This window comes from Aquarana catesbeiana, linkage group LG02 (genome assembly GCF_042186555.1).
Source record: "Aquarana catesbeiana isolate 2022-GZ linkage group LG02, ASM4218655v1, whole genome shotgun sequence".
Taxonomy (NCBI): domain Eukaryota; kingdom Metazoa; phylum Chordata; class Amphibia; order Anura; family Ranidae; genus Aquarana; species Aquarana catesbeiana.
The window spans coordinates 460,011,083-460,033,696 of NC_133325.1; the positions used below are offsets into that span (position 1 = coordinate 460,011,083).

The 22,614-nt window shown below is 40.3% G+C and overlaps 1 protein-coding gene across 1 annotated transcript in view; it reads left to right on the plus strand.

Annotated features, from left to right (window-relative positions):
- The window catches only part of CDKN1A (cyclin dependent kinase inhibitor 1A), a 32,119-nt gene extending 16,789 nt beyond the window's left edge, over positions 1-15,330 (plus strand). Inside the window, exons 2-3 of the mRNA XM_073615657.1 lie at positions 7,145-7,435; positions 9,751-15,330. Coding sequence (XP_073471758.1) covers positions 7,150-7,435; positions 9,751-9,800 — 336 coding nt within the window. The 5' untranslated portion in view covers positions 7,145-7,149 and the 3' untranslated portion in view covers positions 9,801-15,330. The remainder of the gene's footprint in view (positions 1-7,144; positions 7,436-9,750) is intronic.
- Positions 15,331-22,614: the final 7,284 nt, after the last annotated feature.

Here is a 22,614-nt window from a genome sequence, read left to right on the forward strand (position 1 = left end):
TGCTCCAGAGCTTAGTAAATTAGGGGAAGCTCTGCTGACTTTCATCATCCAATCATTTGCAAGCAAAATGCAGTTTTGTTCCCCTTGCATGCAATTAAGTATTCTTTGCAAAGTGAAGCCCTCATCTAATATACTAAGCTCTGGAGCAACTGCATGTGATGTCAGCAATCTTTCTTCTCACAGATCTCTCTCTGTATAAAATATCAGAAGTCTGATCCTCTCCTTCTGAAGATGTCCATCTCACTGGCAGGCTAATCTAATGGCTTCAGTTACTGATTAGGAACAAGTTTAGAGATCTTCAATTCTGGCTTTGCTCTGACTGGCTGCATAATTGTTCCAGGTCATTGATGCAGACAATAAGTGATTTGATCAGCATGATAGCCAGGCAACTGTTATTTCTAGAAGGAATAGTAAGTAGCCTCTGTCATTTTCTTAGCACAGGTTTACAGCCAGGGGAATATGATACTAGAAAGTAAGCTTTGTGTACGCAGCCTGAGCAAAACTCAGTTTAGCAACACAGACTATGAAAGCCATACATGCTTAGATTTGTCTCAACCAGTCTAGATCCCCCCCATGCATGCTCAACAGCATGGATGGAGGAACCTCATCTGCCAGCTATTGTATTCAAGCAGCTGGGACAGCTGCGGCTGTCTGAACACCCAACTGACTGAATGCAGTTTTAGATGCCGGTTTCTAGCTGTCAAGTTAAATTGTTCAGGAGAGGTTGAACAACGTCCCGTGTACATGAAGCCTTAAGGATAACAATTTTTAAATTGATTTTTGTTGAGCCGGTTGCTGTTGAGTTTGAATTCTGCAGGAATCTGCTGCAATATGGGCCATGTATGGTTGGCCTCTTGTGTGGACCAGATAGGCACAAGTCTGCCGTGTTCTCTAAACGCGTTAAAAAGATGAAAATGAAAGCAGGTCTAAAGTTGCTTTGTTTCTTCTGCCATATAATCTTTCCCTGCCTGCTAGTGTTCTTACTAATGGTACACTGACAGCTGTGCGTGTGCACAGTTGTCACAGTGTAAACATCCCTTGTAATAGGAATGGTGCATGACAGGTCTTTTTTATGGAAAGAGTTTCTTTCTTTCCAGCCGAGTTCTCGGCTTTGTTTACTTCCGCCAGGCGCGTAGTCATAACGTTGCGCCGGGGCCTCCGTAGGTCATAGAGATGACTGGGCACCATCTGGTCACCGGTAATCTCTATGATCAACATGCGGCGGCGGATTCTTTCCCCAGTTCGCCGATCGTACGGGCGAGCCGCTGTGATTGTTCTTACAGTGCACAGAATCGCCAGCAGAAAAGAATGATATCTGAATGATGCCTGCAGCTGCAGGCATTATTTAGATATCCCCACTCAAAGTCAATGACGTCATATGACGTGATTAGACTGGAAGAGGTTAAGGCTCGGTTTCCACTTGTGCGACTTGTCACTTGGGACTGCAAAGTCACATGACAAGTCGTACCCCATGATTTCCAATGTGTACCATTCATAATCTGTGGGACTTCAAATCACAGCGACTTCAAAGTAGTCCCTGTACTTCTTTGGTCCCACTTTGATGCGACTTGAGGTTCATAGACCTCCAGAATACACAGGCATTGTTTCACATCGGACAAAATCACGTAAAAAAAAAACGCATCAAAATTGCACGACTTTCGGGTTGCAATAGTGGAAACCTAGCCTTAGGGGGCTCCGAAAAATGTCATTTTTGGTTTTGTTCATAGTAATATTTTTCAAATGGTGACATGCTGGTGAAAACTAGGGATTTTGAGTACAAGAAAAAACATTTTAACATTTACATTTGAAGTTCAGCTGTACTAGCACTAATTATGTAGGCAGAAAAAAACTGGGCTTCGAACACATCTTATACCTGCATATTTAAGGAAATTAGTTAATTACAGTATATAATTAGTGTCTTCTAATATAACCGTCATGCATGTATTTATCTTTGAAACTGTATACAGTGTTTTCATTTCCTTTTTCCGTTTAAACACAAGGGGCTCAATGTTGCCATGTTGACATCACTAATGGTGCAGAACATTCCGACTTATCACAGACATTAGTGGGATTTTCCATAGCTTCCCACTGTTTGGTTACCATAGAAGTAAATAAAACTTCAGATACTGTATACAATTTATGACACGGATGGAGTTCTGTGGGCATAAGTCCATATCTGATTTATTGTTGTTTATTATTTATCCAATATTACATTAAATAACCATGGATATTAAAGCGGTATTAATCTGGTGCAGCTGTGTCTGGTAGCCAATCAGCTTCTAACTTCAGATTGTTCAATTAAGCTTTGACAAAAAAAATTTAGCTAATTGGTTTCTATGCACCAGATTTTGCACACTCCAGTTTTAGTAAATCACTCCCTATGTCTTATCTTCAACAAAGGGTTGTTACCTTACTCTTTTCAAACTTGCAATTTTTTTATGCATGCACATTTCAGTGTACAATCCTGGTATTTGCTGGATGCCATGATGAATGAACTCCTGTGTGCATGCATGAGAGTTTACATTATCCTGTACCGCATACTAGCTCATTATGAAATACTTACCTTAGAACGAGGTCCCCGTATCGAAAGCCTGGTCCACGACGAGGGAGCTGGCATTTTGCTCTCAGCATTTCTTCCGAGGTTTGTGGCTTCGGCTCTGTGAGTGGCCAGAGCCGCGATGACGTCACTCCCAGCAGCATCTGCCGGACCTTCAGCCGGGCCTTCACAGCGCATGCTCGCTGACGTCAGTGGCTGCATGCACAGTGAATATATGCTAAACCGTACAGGTTTAGGAGATAATTATTTTACTTACAGGTAAGTCTTATTATAGGCTTACCTGTAGGTAAAAATTAAAAATAAGGGTATACAACCACTTTAACTCATTTCACCAGTCATGGGCTTAAATTGATATTAAAGGCTTGTGTGCTTTTTTTTAACCAACAAACCTATTATACTTAGCCCTGATCCTCCTCTTCTTGGGTCTCCTGGCTCCTGCCAAGTGCCCACACATCAAACAGCTTGCTATGGGGGCACCCAAGCAGGCTTGCTCCCAAGTCACTGCTCTGTGTGTCCATTCACACACGGAGTGTGGCTCGACCCCGCTCTCTCCTCATTGTCTCCCTGGCTGTGATTGACAGTAACGGGAGCCAATGGCTACCACTGCTGCCTCAGCCAATGAGGGGGGAGAGACAGGGGGGGGGGGTTGGGGCTGAGAGAGCTGCTGAAAACAGAAGGGTTTTTGCATGAAGTTAAAAAACCTTGAGCCATTACAACTACTTTAATCGTAGAGTTCACATTTGAAATTGAGTGGCTTTTGGTGTGCTATTCCATCTTTCTCCTGTATGAATGAAGTATCATTATGTGACGCCTCAACCAAAAGAAAAAAACAAGCAGTGAAATGCGTATAGCCCTACTCTTTGCCAGATCTGCTGGTATAACGCTGCGTTTTATGCCGTGTACACACGGCCGGACTTTCCGGACAATCCGACCATGTGTGGGCTTCATCGGACCTTCAGCTGACTTTTTCTGTCGAAAATCTGACGGACTTTAAATTTGGAACATGTTTCAAATCTTTCTGACGGACTCAAGTCCGGTCCCAAAATCCGTTCGTCTGTATGCTAGTCTGACGGACAAAAAAGGACGCTAGGGCAGCTATTGGCTACTGGCTATGAACTTCCTTATTCTAGTCCCTTCGTACGTCATCACATTCATACCAACTGACTTTCGAACGGACTTTAGTGCGTTTGTGTGTGGGCAAGTCCGGTCGTCCGAAAGTCCGTCGTAACTCAGTCGAAAGTCCGTCGGAAAGACCGTCGGACGTTTGATGCTGAAAAGTCTTCCCGTGTGTACACGGCTTTACTGTGTAGGCTCGTGTGAACTGTGTGAGCTACAAGGCGTTTTCCTCATCTCAGGCGTGTGTCACTAATGAGATATTCCAGGTTCTTGGGTCACATTTCACATGGGGTGTGTAGCTATGGTCTAGACAGCAAGTGTACCTCTGTAGTAACTGTAATTAGCAGCATACTGCCTGTCAAAGGTTGTCGCCTGCTGTCATTCTAGATGGTAATCCTATAAGAATCCAGTTCTGAATAGAGGATTGAAGTGTGTGTGCTTGTACTGACATGTTCCTCCAATTACCAGGGCAAGGTGCATGTTTGAGCAAGCCGGGACATGGCTGACTCACTCGGCAATGATGTCAGCATAGGACTGTACTGGGTGGGAACTACAGTAATATGATCCAGGGAACAAAGCTATTTATAATGTGTGATTCCTCTACAGGGAACAGAGCGCTTGTCAGTCTTTGTGTTCTGAGAGCTGTCTATCCGTCTGACTGCTTGGCTGGCCTTCTATACGTAGAACTGCTCTGTCTGTGGGTGGGAAATGAGTGAGCAGGTTGCAAGAAATGTGTCAATGTGACAATAAGCAAACCTTTTTTTTATGTTCTGAATTGATCAGGTTTATGTTTATATGTGAACATATTCTGTATATATCCCCTTTTACATGGGCACCCTCTGTTTTGTCTCACGGGGGGAACCTGGACTGATCCCCTGATGTGTCTGCTTAGAACGGAAACTTGTCTTGCCTATTCCAATGTTATCTCCATCTTGTGATGGAGATAAGAGACCTGTGTAATCTCTATGGGTGGCCAGATATACAGTAAGTGGAGGTGCACCCACCTCCGGTTGGTAAAAGCAGACCTGAATGCAAACTTTGGTCCAAAGAACCTGAAAGGACCTGGATGTGGGTCAATATATGCAGACATATATGCACTTATATCCAGCCACCCCTACATTGATACATTGCAGCCCATCTTTGATCAGAGTAATCATGGGTCGAAAACAGGACTGTCAGGACAGCCAAGTGTTAAAGCTAATCTCATTGATTTAACAGTTTAACTACTTAAGGGCCGGAAGGATTTGCCCCCTTAATGACCAGACCATTTTTTGCGATACGGCACTGCGTCGCTTTAACTGACAATTGCGCGGTCGTGTGGCGCTGTACCCAAACAATATTGACGTCCTTTTTTTCCCATAAATAGAGCTTTCTTTTTGTGGTATTTGATCACCTCTGCCGTTTTTCTTTTTTGCGCTATAAACAAACAAAGAGCAACAATTTTGGGAAAAAAAACAATTTTGTTTTTACTTTTTGCTATAATACATATCCAAAAAAAGATATAAAAAACAAATGTTTCCATCAGTTTAGGCCGATATGTATTCTTCTACATATTTTTGGTAAAAAAAAAAAAAATTACAATAGGCATATATTGATTGGTTTGCGCTAGGGTTGTCCCGATACCGATACTAGTATCAGTATCGTGACCGATAACGAGCATTTGTGCGAGTACAAATGCACCCGATGCCTAATCGGATACCTGGGAATGCAACCGGAAGTCGGCGGGCGGAGAGGGTGGAGCGGAGATTGAGTTAACAGTCTGGCAGCAGTGGAACTAGGGGTAAGCTGGCCGGGGCATATTCCATCTAAAATGGTGACCAGAGCTGTCACATTCGGTAAAGGACGTTCCGTGTCTCCGAAATCATCACGACGCCCATCTTGGTACACCCTGCACTTGGCTGCAGTAAGCCAGCAGCGGACATCTTATTACACCCAGCCCATATAGTTTGGGCTGAGTGTAACAAGATGTCCCCTGCTGGCTGCAGCCAAGTGCAAGGTGTACCAAGATGGGCATCGCAACATATACTTACTAGATGATGAATGTTAAATGTTAAATGACATGAATGATGAGAGGCAAGGAAGGATTTTGCAATACTATATGCCATATCGCATTGCAAAATTATTCCTTTCCTCTCATCATTCATGTCATTTTTTATGCAATTGCCAATCAGTGCTGCATTTCAGTGCCCATCAATGCCTGCCCATAATTGCAGCCTATCAGTGCCATCTATCAGAGCCATCTGTCAGTGTAATCTATCAGTGCAAGCCATCAGTGCCATCAATCAGTGCCCAACAGTCAGTGCCATCTATCAGTACCAGCCACCTGTCAGTGCCCATAAGTGCCGCTATCAGTGCCATCTATCAGTGCCAGCCACCAGTCAGTGCCACCTATCAGTGTCCATCAGTCAAACTGTCAAATGACATTAACTGTCACATGACTTGAAAAAAAGTATCGGTACTTGTACTCGGTCTTAAAAAAGTGGTATCGGGACAAACCCTAGTTTGCGCAAAAGTTATTGTGTCTACAAACTACCGGATAGATTTAGGGAGTGCAGGGGTCGGTCTATTCCTATCATGTTACACTCTAAATATGGGTCTGACGTGTAACATGTTGTGAAAGGTGATCTTTTCCCTTTAAGGTGGTTGTAAACACTTACATATACCCACTGAAGTGACTAGTCTCAGGTGATACACAGAGATGAAACAAATCCTCCTGCATAAGTTTTACCTGTTTATCTACAGCCATCTTTCCCCTACATCCATTCAAACTGCAGAATTTGCACAGGGTCTCTCAGCTCTGGAAAGCAGGGGTGGAGAGCTGAAGGTAGATCAGTGAGGAGAGCTCTGAGAGCTGATTGGAGGGAAGGGACACATCCCCCTTCACACATCACACAGGAACAGATCTGAGGCTGTCAATCTGCTGGAGGTCCCTCCGCTGTCACCATTTTGCTCTTGGTGTCAGGAAAACTTTTTAGAAGTGACTCATGCAGATTTGTTCATATTTCATGCTTGAGGTTTACAACCTCTTTAAAGCCGTTGTTACACATTTAAACAAGAAGAAGCTGACAACTTAAGTAATGATATGCAAAATACTTATACAATGTACTTTTTAAGGGTCAATGGGTCAGCCTAGGCAACTAGAATTTAAAAAAAGGAGATCAGCAAATAAAGGGCTGTTGTGTTGCTAATGTCTAACACTACAGTAGTTACCTAGCTCTGACTGCACTGAGCTTTTAAAAGCTTATCTAGGATTCATTATTTTACAGTACAGCACACTTTTCTATTTTATTTAGTAATCCCCAGTTTTAGAATTCCTTTTCATTGGATAATGCTTATGAGATTATGGTATCCATGAAAAAAAAAACATATTTATTTTAGCTATGGGTTTAGTATTAGTAATAGTATTTATTTGTGTTATAGGGTTTCCTTTTTAATTTAAATACATTTATTGAATTTTTTTATATTTTGCAGAAAACATGGATTCAGCCAGGGTCATCCTCTCACAGTCTAATGGCAGCACTGAAAAGGTTTGCCGGAATCTCTTTGGACCTGTGGATCATAAGCGTCTCAGAGCAGACTATGAAACACTACTGAACAACACTGCGGAGGAGGCCAGACAAAGGTGGAACTTCAACTTTGTCACCGAGACCCCTCTAGAGGGGGACTACAAATGGGAGAAAGTGGATTGTATAAATGGCAATATTCTTTGTCATGAAGCCAATGGACCAGACTCATCCAAACGAAAGCAAAAGCTCATTACAGGTAATTCTGAATATACCACATTTGGAATTTACAAGGAGTGTCAAATGCCAGGACATTATTAATAGCTGAGTGCATCCAATTTAAACATATTTTATTGTATGTAAAAGTCGAACAAGGAAAAGTAAAAGTCCTCCCTAGCAGTGAAGCTACATCTAGGGGACCCGGTACAGCAGGTTTACTTACCTGATCCTCCGCAGGCTCAGCCACATTAATAGACTGGTCCCTACAGCCTCCTCTCCCCTGCACTCTGGCAGTTGAATGCCTCTGATGTCTTCCATAGCCCTGCATTGGAAATGAATGTGCTGAGGGACAGGCCAGTGCCAGAGCATAGGGGAGCACTATTTGCAGGGGGAGCAGAGGGTCAGGCAAGTAAAAGTGGAGTGTCATGACAAGAACAATAATTTGATACCGTATGATTGCCATCTAGGGAGAGAAAGAATGAGGAAAGTGGTCACTGAAGTTATATATTAACTTGCAAGCCTGGAAACTTTGGGTGGTATGGTGGCTAGGTGTCTAGGCTAAGAATGAATGTGTTCCCCTTTGTGGGGTCAGTAGGGCAGTAGGTGAAAGTTTTCCTCTCCTTAGTGAGGTAGTAAGCAGTAAAGAAGGAATGGATATTGTGGTGTGGATGATGATGGGATGGAAAGCAGAGGAAGTAGAGGTGATGGGGATGGGACAGGTGGTCAGTGGGTTACAGGGGAGGCATGGCTGGGGACGCACGTGCTTGGACAATTGCTGGGTTTTTTATAGAAGCATCAATTGCAGGTCTACATTAGGGATTTGGTAGGACATTTTTATATCTGCTCGCCAGGTAAGCAGCTTAATACAAATTTGGAATACATACAGTATATGGGGAGTCTTTACCTGTCATAAGATTCCTAATTATGGGCAGACAGTTTTAAGGTCCAGTCATGGCACAATCATTGACGTCCACTGTATTGGCAGCACAGCTCCGTTCACCTGCTGAATGAGCAGTAGAAGAGCTTCAACATACTTATACAGTACTTTCATGAATGAAAAGAGTGTTTACTGGAAAGTTTAAGTGGGAAAATTTTCTAAATTTACCCTTGGCAGTGGATTCTTTCACAGGCCCGTTATCATTTCGGTGCCACAAGTAGGAGGGCATTCTAGCATAAAAAGTCTTTTCTGTGCTAATAACTAATGCAACGACTCACCGTAAAAACAATGAGAAAGAAAAACATTCCCCCGATGACATAAATTGTGAGAAAACACGTAGGGAGAAGCACGCCTAAACCAGGATATTGTCGGATATAATCCCAAGATCAGTATTTATTCATCTAATTTTTTTAGATGAATAAATACTCGTGTCAAAGGCCATCCCAATTCCAGACTGATATAAAGCACACTCACAAAACCGTAATATAACAAAGAAGATGTCAGGGTTACATGAAATAAAGTGAAAGCCAAAGACAAAAAGAAAGACAAATGTAGTCCAGACAGAGTATCAGTCATCAGGTCTGAGCTCAGACAGAAGACAGGTTAGCCTGCCTAAGGGACCTTTTGTGTTCTGACAAAGAGTAGGGTAACTGCACACGCACCTTTTGCTTTTCAGGGGCACTTGAGAGGCATTGAGGAGACGATATGTCACATCCTTACCACCTGGTTTAACCCTGTAAATGACACACTACCATGCGTTGCACACAGTTGCATTGTGGCACCATACACATGAATGGGCCATGTTGAGCAGCTGCCCGCCGAACAAGACAGGGGGATAATTTTTGCCATGAAGCAAAGCATCGCTGCCATGGCATGTGTACAACCCCATCCAGTTGCCTTTGCAGCTCAAGGGGAGCGGTAAAAACATGCCCTGTTTTTACTAGCAGCAAGTGTAAACAACCCCTTACTGATATTAAAGTGCTCAAGTGGACAAAAGTGGTTCACTCATGAGAGGTATTCACTGTGCTTTCCCTAATATTAGTTAGTATTAATAGTGTGGGAAAGTCTCCCCAATGGGGTTTTTCCGCAGCAAAATTTAGAATTTCGCTGCGGAAAAACCCCATTGGGGGAGACTTCACTTTCCCATCTGGTGACCCACTTGGGGTGGCAGCAACATATATCACTCACATTCATGTGTTTTTCCCATGATAGTATTAATAGTGTATTGTCAAGAAAATATATATATATTTGTTTGTAAAAAAATAGTGTATTGTCGGTGTGTCATAGTCATTTATGCGGTAAATCAATTATGCAAAAATCTGTAAGGCAGTATGCGTTTGCTATTTTAAATATAATGTGTATATTTATTTGAAATACATGTTTTAATTGATTCCACATCTTTTTTCCTTCCTTTTTAGATTTCTTTCAAGTGAAGCGTCACTGTTCTGCAGTTCCTTCTCTGAAATAGTCATGCGCCTGATTCCAGAGGTTGTGCAAGATACTTTCCGAGCCATCTTTCTCAAGAGAAGGAATCAAAAGTATATATTTGCAGAGAAAAAATGTATGTTTGTAGGATGTACTTGAATACAGGTAGACCGTGACTGGACTGGAGCTCAGCAAAATATTTCAATGCACTTCATATAGACTCTGGGAAATACCAAGACCTAGCTTTAGCTATAGATTTGAATTTTTGAAGACAAATGAAGAAAGATTTCTTATGATTCCAGGGACTTTATGTAACATCTGTGTATAATTGTATGGTATGTACCACATATACATTTATACATTGCAAAGTGAACTGCATAACAATAGAGACATGCAGTAAAAAAAAAAACATAGATGTAAAATGTAAAAACTACAACGTAAATTTGGTTTTATGTACATAAAAATTGGATATTGGATTGTAAAGTGGACCTTTTCTGAAACAAATCCAATGTGCTTCACAAATGCAGCACAATAATAGAATTATGTAATATATAATTCAACTAAAAAACTATTGTCTGAAGTAGAACTTCAAAGGCATTCCTTAACTTGTTTGTTATTGGCCAGCCCCATGTCCCAGATGTCACCATCAAATATTGCCCAGTGGCATCTGTAGAAGCAATTTTACACTTTAAGATAATAATCAGTTCTGAATAGCATGTGACCACAAATATTGGCCCAACCTGTGGTCAGGACCGGTATTATGAGTGAGCTAGGTAGACCCAGGAGTAGGTAAACAAAACTGCTAAGGAAGTTTTGCTTTGTGCTTGTACTGTCTGAACCTACAGTAATAATAAGGATTAAGCTTACTCTTATAGATAGTTACTGCTACAGGCCAAAAAGGAACCTGTCTCGATATCATCGGAAGTTGGAAATATTTATTGACTACCAGTGGTAGCCCAGTGGTACAAGCGCTCCCGTTGCTTATGCGAATGCTGGTTACCTTTACAGGTTGTTATTACTATAAGGGCTTGACACTATTCATGACATGATACACGTTAGACGATGCCCTGGGTTCGTGGGATAGAAATGCCTATGGATTGGCCAGACATGGAATGAGGGTGCCTTTTCTTTTTAAATTAAGTATATATTTTTAAAATAATTTTCTAGATTTTATTGCAACTATAGTGCAAAATTGGGTGTATTAAAGGTTCGTTTTCCACCCATGAAAAATCCACTTTAATAAAGTCGATGCATCAACAGAGACTTAAAGTAAACCGATGTGCAAACTGAAATAATAAAAGTGACATAAGCAGCAAATTGCTGACATTATAAGCTTTCAGCACATACCACTTTTGGAAGAAACTCCTTTTGTACCTCCTGGTACAAGATTGAGAATACTTCCCAATTTCTATTCCCTAATAAAGTACCCAAAGGATCATGCAAAGGATTATAGGATGTTGGAAGGGAGAGGTGGTAGCATTTATGTAAACCGTGGCCAGCTGCTTATGATGTAACCTCAGATTACACACTTTGGTTTTATTCCAAAAACAACTTTATAAATATTGTACAGTTGAACAATCTGCTTTTTCTTGTATATATTTAATATATAGAGATCTCCGACTATGGAAGGGTTTTTATTTAATAATGGAGATATCTGCACAATATTTTATAAAAAATATATGATGTTAATTTATCTGCATACTTTTTTTTTAATGTCAATGCTTTGTTAGGCAACCTGTACAGTAATATAAAATATAAGATGGGTTCTCAAGTAGGAGATAATTTGTTGCATTGCTTGTATGACACATCCCCAGCTATTGCTTTTTTGCTGCCATTACCTTATTTAATTGTCTTGCTTGATTGCACAATTTGTAATTGGGAGCAGGTGTAGGCACCTACTAGACTGAATGTAGACAGGTTGTTCTGGCTATATATCTAGTTTGTGGAAGCTATTGTGCAATTGTGAACACAAATTGCATATACATAGAGCAAAGTTACTAAGGGCTAAAATTTCTAAGTAATGTTTTATATTTTTTTAAATATTCTAGTGATTTTAATATTAAGGGCTGTACCACATACTGACTTTTCCAGTTTTGGCAAATACTATATTTAGAATTCTTGCCTAGTTCAAAAGAAATGCTACTGTCAAAGTAGTCCCCATACTCAGTACAGTTTTAAGTCAAGTAGTTCCCAGGCTATAGTGCTTGTACCGTAAGGTGCCTTCTCTTGCCTTACCAGTGCCCCCCTCTACCTACAAGGGGAAAAAAACCTTAAGGCCAGTATTTTTTAAACAACTTTATTCTCCAAAAGGAACATCTTGAAATTCACATGCACATCCAACTTTTCTGAAGGTTGAAATTGGCACAAGACTAGGCATGCTCTCCCCTACGTGACAGCCCTGGGGGTGCTTATTGGTGACTCAAGTAGCAATCACTTAATTGTGAGAGGCAGACAGGGTTGCCACCAGCCTATAAATTTATTGACAGTTTGTAAAAATCAGCCAATTTTCAAATTGTCCATAAATGTCCATTACGGCCATTGGCTGCACGTAAAACAATTTGACCATGTGCCAGTTTCGGAACTTCACATGTCATATCTTGTCAGTAAGAAAAGTTTCAGAAGGTTGGCGACCCTGGAGGCAGGGGGAGTGCAACTTGTACTCCATACACCGAAGTACCAGTTGTTTTATTGGGTCTCATATATGACACCATCCATTAACTCCTTTGAGATGCCTATGCTTTTTTCCTTCATCTCCACGATTCCTTCAGTCTATTTCTGGGAACCTCAAAGTTTAAATATTGTCTGAGTTTGTCTACTTTTACTGATCTGCACTGCAACTGCACTTTACTGACCACTCTTCATTCACCAATTATCTTTTCATTGGGTAAATTTTCTTTGCAAAGTGGATCATAGTTGATATGGAAAAATACTCCTGCCTTGTACAGTGTGGCCATTTATCATTGTATCTCCAAGCGTGGCCATGTTCTCTGACCCTTGGCTGGTCAGGTTCCTTAGACTGGGAGAAGCTGTACTACTATGGGAAGGATCTGTTGTTTTTATCAGTAAATGGAACAGTTTGGTAAATAATTCAATGCCTTATGGACTTTAGGCAGCTCCTCCAGTATAAAGGCATTTCAAACCCATATTTTTACTACAGTTTGACAATGACCGCCACAACATATCAGGTGCCCTAAATATATAAATGGTGCAAAAAATCTGATTTCTTGTACAATTATAGCACCAACTGAGGGTCAAGCACTAGTACAAGAAATATCAGCTCCATCTACCAACTCTCTTTACATGGCAGGATGGGTGTGGTTTCACTGAAATGGGATTTAGGTAGATCAAAGGTAGGGTATAAAGCATGCCAGTTTGGATATTAAAAATGTTAACATGCAGTGCATATCATCTCTTAATAAAATAAACAGTGAACACTGGTGTACCAGAATATGGGTCAAAGAATGTGGAAACCAATGAACTGTCATTTTTCACAAATACTCTTTTAAGCCTTATTTACTCAGGTGGTTTAACTGTGGTTTTACCGCTTCCCTGACCTCCAAGCCATCTTAGTACACCTCGCTGAGGTTGCACACCACAACCACAAGCCAAATGTTTAGCTTGCGTTTGTGGCACAGTATTTCAATAGAAATAAAAAGGGCATTCAGGAGGCGGCAGGATCACCTCCTGCTCCAAATGGCCGGCAGCTGTTGCTCTACTATAGAGCACTATTTGTATAAATGAGGCCTTAAAATGACAGCAAGAATATGTTTTTTCGATGATCAGGATTAACTTAACAAATTGAGGAGTGGGGGGAGTTTTAAATAAATATAGAAAACTGGATATTTTTCCCATGGATATTGAAAGGTAACCTAAGGCATACGAATGGGATCTTGCTCATAATGTAGCCTGATATTATTGTCTTAGTGGCTTTATCCTTGCGCTAGCCCTGACTGTGATGGCTAAATGAAGTTCTTGTTGACTAGTTTTAAAAGCAAACCCTTTTAGTACAGTTTAAAAGCAGGGCCAGAGTTGCACATAAAAAAAAAAAAAAAAAAAAAAAAAAAAACACTGTAGGCCTTACCTGAAGCATTGGTAAGGATGTTTGGTGCAGCTTCTTTCTTTCCAGAGCTGAAGGAACAAAAAGCTAAGCAGGTCAGACAGAGTGGGCACTATCATCGTGGATACCTACAATATACATTATTTTTTTTAATTTTTTGTGTGCAATGATACTTTACTGATATAGTTTATGGCACAGAACCTGGTCAGTTCATATCTTGAAATTAAGATGTACACTGGTGCCTTGTACCCATTTGCGCTTAATAAAACTTTATGAGCAAAAAAAAAAAAATACCCGTAAGGAAAAAAGTTATTGAATAATTGTAACTTTTTGTCTGGCTTCCACCCAAGATCCCAGGAAATGCTGAATTTGGACTTCCTGGGGGCCTCTTGGGGTTTCATGCATGCCCCATCACATGTTACTTAATTTCATCCCCCTAAAGTACAGGAGCTGGGGATAGAGTAAAAAAGTTTATTCCTTTTTTTTTTCCTACGGGTTTGTTTTAGCTTTAACGCTGCTTCATATGATAGGGAGGCACCTTCATATGTTAAGTTGACCTCACATTTTCCAACAAGATCTACTTTAAGTGTATTGTTATTATTATTTTTTTATAGTTTGTTGTCGTATTACTGCTATAATTTAAATATTGTGTTCATACAAGCAGTGTGGCAATAAAGATTGTTATCTGAGCTTGCTGTACCTCTGGGAAATGCAGGAGTTTGGTTACTGATATTTTCTTTTGCTATGGTGTAACGTAAAGGGAATGCAAATACTGTATATTTACCAATAAATTTATTCTTTAAATGTAGATACCTTTGTGCTGATATAATTGTAAGCAAACCCAAAAAGGAATACTGTAGTGGACCCGATGAAAATTAAAGGTGACTACTAATACATTAAAAAAAAAATTCTGATTGCTTGTCATAAGTTGGCCATAGACTAGTAGATTTTCTCATGAACCTTCCTATGACTATTTATTTAAATACTGTATTATTATGTGACAGAAATCACATTCACTGTTAGAAAAAAAAAATTTCCCTCCTGCTCCTTTGAATTTTCTCATCACTACAATTGAAAACGAATGTCGATTTGAACCCACTAACAATTAGAAAATCAAACGAATATTCTTAAAAAAGACAAAACTTTCAATAAAATATAAAATATAACATTTCGAATTCTACTAGTGTATGTCCGGCTTTACAATACTCTTGCACAGATACATAATTTAAAATAATAATACTCGTTGCGCTGTTGTATAAAAGACATGCCTGCAATTCATTATAAAAAATCGCAGTCAGGCCTTTGTGGTAAAAAAAATAGGTAAATAAATAAATACATACTGTACAACGTTCCCCAGCTCCTGCAGACTTCTGTTGTCTATGTTTACTATAATGCACTTTTTAAGCCAAATTGTAAGCACTAATTGTTCTCTGTACATAGGTCTGTAGAGGTTTGTGTTGCATAAAATAAATATGACTGTAACTATTTATTAATAATAAAGAAACACTTATAAGTACATACCTTGCATGTGAGTTGCTTATTATGTAATTTTTAAAATAATGTTCAAATATTAAATTGTCATTTCTTTGTCAAAGACAAGGTGGTGACTTCATGATCTCCTCCTAGTCCAATCAAAGAACACCCTGATTTGATGGGGGAAAAAATAAAAAAAATTCTGTGTATGATGACAGTGCTGAACCACTGTGGTTAATGTGCAGAAATCTATACAGTATCTGCCGTAGTGCTGACTACTAATAAGAGTGATTGTTGGCTCCCCAGCAGCCTCTCCTGTATGAAATATGCATGCTTACATTGTGCCAAGCTGAACCATAGCACTCACATTTGGCTCTGTGTGCAGAATCCCTTTTATCTGGATCTACAGTCAGGAATAAAACATCATCTTCATGCTGTTTCCTGGCTAACCTTAACATGCACCTTCCAAGTCTGTAGAAGTACAGAGCATTGGGCTGTATTAAATTTGGGAAAATGCGAAACCTATTGATCTGCCAAAAATCCAGTGTGCCCCTAACTCCCTGTTTGGGCTGACACTGCAGTGCCTATTCCTAATCCTAAACACCGTTGTCAGCCCTGTTTGCTGGACCACATAACTCTCTCTCTGCTCTCTACCTCTCCTCTGTATATATTGATTTCTTTCTCAGCAAAACATGCTGCTGCCATGACTCCCAAGAACCTGTCCACACAAAATGCAGGGAAAGGTCTCTTGGAAGGTGTAGTTCTGAGTGATGGCCTGTTGATGTCACAGAAGGCAATAAAAACTGTTTCTACAGTTCCTGCTACAGGAACAAGGTCAAGGGAAAAATACTGCTTGGGCATGCTCAAGATGGGAGAAGGAGGTTTAGAGACAAATTTGGGTAGCACCTGAACACACATGTGCCATGGATGGCTACTAGAGGGAAAACATTTTACAGGATTTTTTTTTTACATTGTGAGCTCTATGATACAACGATTTGTAAGTAAGAACAATTTACTATTCCTAAACAAACCATCAACCACAAGCGTTATTGAAAAATCCAGAAAACACACTAATGTCCCCACTTGAACATCACCACTCTAAAACATTTAACCCTTCCAAGCTTAACCAGAGATTTCTGAAATTTCTGGACAGTTCAGTAAAACTTTCATAAAGAAGTGACCTCAACATGCACTGCTGTTTGTGTCTTTGGGCTCGGCCACGCAGAGTGAGAACAGGGTCCTTGGCCAGCACCCAGAACACCTATAGCCTGTGGAAGTTTGGTGCGACAACAGCTGTTAGACCCCTTTCACACTGGGGCGGTTTGCAGGCGTTATTGCGCCCCTAAACAGCCTCCACTGTTTGTTCAGTGTGAAAGCCCGAGGGCTTTCACACTGAAGCGTTGCGCTGGCAGGAGAAGAAAAAATCTCCTGTCAGCCGCTTCTTTGGAGCGGTGAAGGAGCGGTGTATTCACCGCTCCTTCACCGCTCCTGCCCATTGAAATCAATGGGACAGCGCGGCTATACCGCGGTAATACTGCGGCTATAGCCGCGCTATACGAGGGGTTTTAACCCTTTTTCGGCCGCCAGCGGGGGGTTAAAACCGCACCGCTAGCGGCCGAATACCGTGGTAAAACAGCGCTAAATATAGCGCTGTTTTACCGCCGACGCTCCCTACCGCCCCAGTGTGAAAGGGGCCTTACTGTTTCATTAACGTACTATTCTTGTTTATCTGGGAAATTTCAGAAAAAGTTTGGAACGACCATTGTCTAATCTTTGGAGGCTAATTTCCAGTTATAAACCTGGCAAAAGTCAGGTAACTACGATATTACTTTCAAATGGAGTTAATTGCAGCCCCCATTTCCTTATGAGAGGTCTATTTTAATTTATCCATGACATACAGTGCCTTGAAAAAGTATTCATACCCCTTGAAATTTCCCACATTTTGTCATGTTACAACCAAAAACATAAATGTATTTTATTGGGATTTTATGTGATAGACCAACACAAAGTTACACATAATTGTGAAGTGGAAAGAAAATTATAAATGTTTTTCAATTTTTTTTTACAAATATCTGAAAAGTGTAGTGTGCATTTGTATTCAGCCCCCTTTACTCTGATACCCCTAACTAAAATGTAGTGGAACCAATTGCCTTCAGAAGTCACCTAATTAGTAAATAGAGTCCACCTGTATGTAACTGAAGCCCTCAGAGGTTTGTTAGAGATCCTTAGTGAACAAACAGCATCATGAAGGCCAAGAGACACAGCAGACAGGCCAGGGATAAAGTTGTGGAGATATTTAAATCAGGGTTATGTGATAAAAAAAATATCACAAGCTTTGAACATCTCACGGAGCACTGTTCAAACCATCATCCGAAAATGGAAAGAGTATGACACAACTGCAAACCTACCAAGACATGGCCGTCCACCTAAACTGAGAGGCAGAGCAAGGAGAGCGTTAATCAGAGAAGCAGCCAAGAGGCCCATGGTAACTCTGGAGGAGCTGCAGAGATCCACAGCTCAGATGGGAGAATCTGTCCACAGGACAACTATTAGTCTTGCAGTTCACAAATCTGGCCTTTATGGAAAAGTGGCATGAAGAAAGCCATTGTCGAAAGAAAGCCATAAAAAGTCCAATTTGTAGTTTGTGAGAAGCCATGTTGGGGACACAGCAAACACATAGAAGAAGGTGCTCTGGTCAAATGAGACCAAAATGTAACTTTTTGGCCTAGAAGCAAAACGCTATGTGTGGTGGAAAACTAACACTGCATATCACCCTGATCATACCATCCCCACTGTGAAACATGGTGGTGACAGCAATATGTTGTGGGGATGCTTTTCTTCAGCAGGGGCAGGGGAGCTGGTCAGAGTTGATAGAAAAATGAATAGAGCCAAATACAGGGCAATCTTAGAAGAAAACCTGTTAGTGTCTGCAAAAGACTTGAGACTAGGGCGGAGGTTCACCTTCCAGCACCACGCTCTTTATCCAATCTGATAGAACTTGAGCTATTTTGCAAAGAAGGATAGGCAAAATGTCACTCTCTAGATATGCAAAGCTGGTAGAGACACCCCCAAAGAGACTTGCAGCTGTAATTGCAGCAAAAGGTGGTCCTACAAAGTTTTGACTTTGGCTGAATATAAATGCACGCCACACTTTTCACATATTTATTTGTAAAAACTTTTGAAAACCATTTATCATTTTCCTTCCACTTCACAATTATGTGCCACTTTGTGTTGGTCTATCACATAAAATCCCATTGTGCCATACTCTTTCCATTTTCGGATGATGGATTGAACAGTGCTCCGTGAGATGTTCAAAGCTTGGGATATTTTTTTTATAACCTAATCCAGCTTGAAATTTCTCTACAACTTTATCCCTGACCTGTCTGGTGTGTTCCTTGGCCTTCATGATACTGTTTGTTCACCAAGGTTCTCTAACAAACCTCTGAGGGCTTCACAGAGCAGATGTATTTATACTAAGATTAAATTACACACAGGTGGACTCTACCAATTAGGAGATTTTTTAATGCAATTGGTTCTACTAGATTTTAGTTAGGGGTACCAGAGTAAAGGGGACTGAATACAAATGCACACCACACTTTTCACATATTTATTTGTAAAACCTTTTGAAAACCATTTATCATTTCCTTCCACTTCACAATTATGTGCCACTTTGTGTTGGTCTATCACATAAAATCCCATTAAAATACATTTAGGTTTTTGGATGTAACATGACAAAATGTGGGAAATGAATATTTTTTTAAGGCACTTGGGGTATGAATACTTTTTCAAGGCACTTGATTATTGCATTGTCACTTTGCGATACAATGTCAAAACTTTCACAAACGTCATCTCTAGAGAAGGCAAATGTCAATGTACACTTCTATTTATCTCAGTGCTGAGTGTATCTTGGATTTACAGTTGTGCTCATAAGTGTACATACCCTGGCAGAATGTATGGTTTCTTGGTAATTTTTCAGAGAATATGAATAATAACACAAAAACATTTCTTTCACTCACGGTTAGTGTTTGGCTGAAGCCATTTATTATCAATCGTGTTTACTCTTTTTAAATCATAATCACAACACAAACTAGACAAATGGCCCTGATCAAAAGTTTACATACCCTGGTGATTTTGGCTTGATAACATGCACACAAGTTTACACAAAGGGGTTTGAATGGCTATTAAAGGTAACCATCCTCACCTGTGATCTGTTTGCTTGTAATTAGTGTGTGTGTATAAAAGGTCACTGAGTTTCTGGACTCCTGACAGACCCTTGCATCTTTCATCTAGTGCTGCATTGGCGTTTCTGGATTCTGAGTCATGGGGAAAGCAAAAGAATTGTCAAAGGATCTATGGGAAAAGGTAGTTGAACTGTATAAAACAGGAAATGGATATAAAAAGATATCCAAGGAATTGAGAATGCCAATCAGCAGTGTTCAAACTCTAATCAAGAAGTGGAAAATTAGGGGTTCTGTTGAAACCGAACCATGGTCAGGTGGACCAACTAAAATTTCAGTCACAAATGCCAGGAAAATTGTTCGAGATGCAAAGAAAAACCCACAAATAACTTCAGGTGAAATACAGGACTCTCTGAAAACATGTGGTGTGGTTGTTTCAAGATGCACAATAAGGAGGCACTTGAAGAAAGATGAACTGCATGGTCGAATTGCCAGAAGAAAGCCATTACTACGCAAATGCCACAAAGTATCCCGCTTACAATACACCAAACAGCACAGGGACAAGCCTCAAACCTTCTGGCACAAAGTCATTTGGAGTGATGAGACCAAAATTGAGCTTTTTAGCCACAAGTTCCACAACCATAAACGCTACATTTGGAGAGGAGTCAACAAGGCCTATGATGAAAGGTACGGAGGTGGATCGCTGATGTTTTGGGGATGTGTGATCTACAAAGGCACAAGAAATTTGGTCAAAATTGTTGGCAAGATGAATGCAGAATGTTATCAAAAAATACTGGAGGAACATTTTCATTCATTAGCCAGGAAGCTGTGCATGGGATGTACTTGGACATTCCAACATGACAATGATCCAAAACACAAGGCCAAGTTGACCTGTCATTGGCTACAGCAGAGTAAAGTGAAGGTTCTGGAGTGGCCATCTCAGTCTCCTGACCTCAATATCATTGAGTCACTCTGGGGAGATCTCAAACGTGCAGTTCATGCAAGACAGCCCAAGAATTTACAGAAACTGGAGGCTTTTTGCCAAGAGGAATGATCAGCTTTACCATCTGAGAAGATAAAGAGCCTCATCCACAAATACCACAAAAGACTTCAAGCTGTCATTAATGTTAAAGGGGGCATTACACGGTATTAAGAACTGGGGTATGTAAACTTTTTATCAGGGTCATTTGGGTAGTTTCTGTTGTCATTATGATTTAAAAAGAGTAAACACAGTTGATTGATAATAAATGGTCTCAGCCAAACACTAACCATGAGTGAAAGAAAAGTATTTGTTTTATCATTCATATTCTCTGAAAAATGGCCAAGAAATCATAAATTCTGCCACGGTATGTAAACTTATGAGAACAACTGTATATGTAGTATCAGGGTGTGGTCATCACAGACAGCAGTGACAATAACAACTACAATCATTCAACTACAGTTGAGTAGACAGCAACATAGTAACCATTCTGCATACAAGGTGGTATCAAAAAGTTTCGAAACTAGCTCTGTTTACAATAAAGTACTTTATTTATCTATGTTTACACACTATAACCTTCAAAATAGTCTACTTGTACAGCAATACAGCACTCCCAGCAGTCCTGCCACTTCTGGAATGTGTCCTGGAAGTCTTCTTTTCGAAGTGTGTCAAGCACCTTCTGTGATTCACACTGGATCTCCGCAATAGTGTCAAAGCGGCAAACTTTGAGTTAGATCTTCAGGAAGAGGTCTGCAGGAGCCAGATCTGACGAGTAGGGTGGGTACAAAAGTTAGATCATGTTGTTTCCAGCGAGAAACTCACATTTATTCTAACTTGCTGTCCATGATGAAATAGCAGATGTGGTAACGCACGTTCTCAGAATAGCACCAGTTGCACAGCTCTGGATGTACACAGGGTGATGTCTTTTGGCACACTAACTTACAAAGGTTGGTGCTCCCTGTGACTGTGCGGCTGCCATGTGCTGCCATCTGTTGGTGTGTTACAAAACTAATCTCTAAACTTTTTGATACCACCTCCTACATCTGTTTGAACTCTCAGGCTAGGTTCACACATGAGCGATTTGAAGTGTTTCCCAAAGGGCTTCAATCAAAATTCCCATTATATTCAATGGTGTCTGTTCACACCTGAGCATTGTGTCACTTGAAGCTTGCCGCTCAAAGCTCAAAAAAATACATGAGCTTGACTTCAATAGGAGGGCCTGAAAAACACACTTTGTATATAACATTTTTTTTTGCACACACCAGAGATCTTGAGAATGTTGTCCAAATGGTTATTCAAGTGGTCAAATCACAGCGGTATAGTGTATACGTTTGGGAGCCACGCAGGACCCCTTCATTAGGCATGTGTGTCCAGTGTGGCTCCAAAATGTTGCACTATATTGCTGTAATATGACTACTTAAATAAACGTTTGGACAACATTCTCAAGATCCCTGGTGTGTTTGTACATGAAAAATATGCATATCAAGTTTTTCACACAATTTCTTGTCTCTCTTCCCATTGTCTAAAACAAAAATGCTCAGGCCTGAATTTACCTGAAAAATGCACGTACGAGTGTGCATAAAATAAACACTTGAGGAAGATTAGCATTTAAAATGCTCTGGCTGCCATTGATTGGTACTAAATTCCTACTACTCCTTTGGAGTATCAAGTTGCCAAAAATTGTTAAGAGATGCCAACTTTTAAATTTTTTGGGATCCTTTGGTGATTTATGCCGATTGCATGGAACGCTCTCAGACAATACAGTCATTTATGACATGGTGATCAAAATGCAGTATAGATTTTGCTTTTTAAACTCTGTTCAATAAATATTGCAGAATTTTTTTTTTTTTTTTTTTTTGAAACAGTGCTTGGAAGTGTCGTCCAATTGTCTATTTTGGCAGAGTTTCAAGCTGAAGACATGATTTTTTCCCTTTCCAAAGCTGGAATACTTACCTGTTTTATGTAAATTTCACACATGGAGAGACCCCTAGTATCCACTGTAGCACCTGCGTGGGACACCATAAACAGGTTGTTATGGTGTCCCACACTAGTGCTCCTGCGTCCAGATGTGTAAACAGCTGCTGAGTATCCTCTCCTTACACATCTAGACAACAATGTAATACATTTCTTTTAATCCAAATAGGCATGAACAAATGTAGTTAACCTGCAT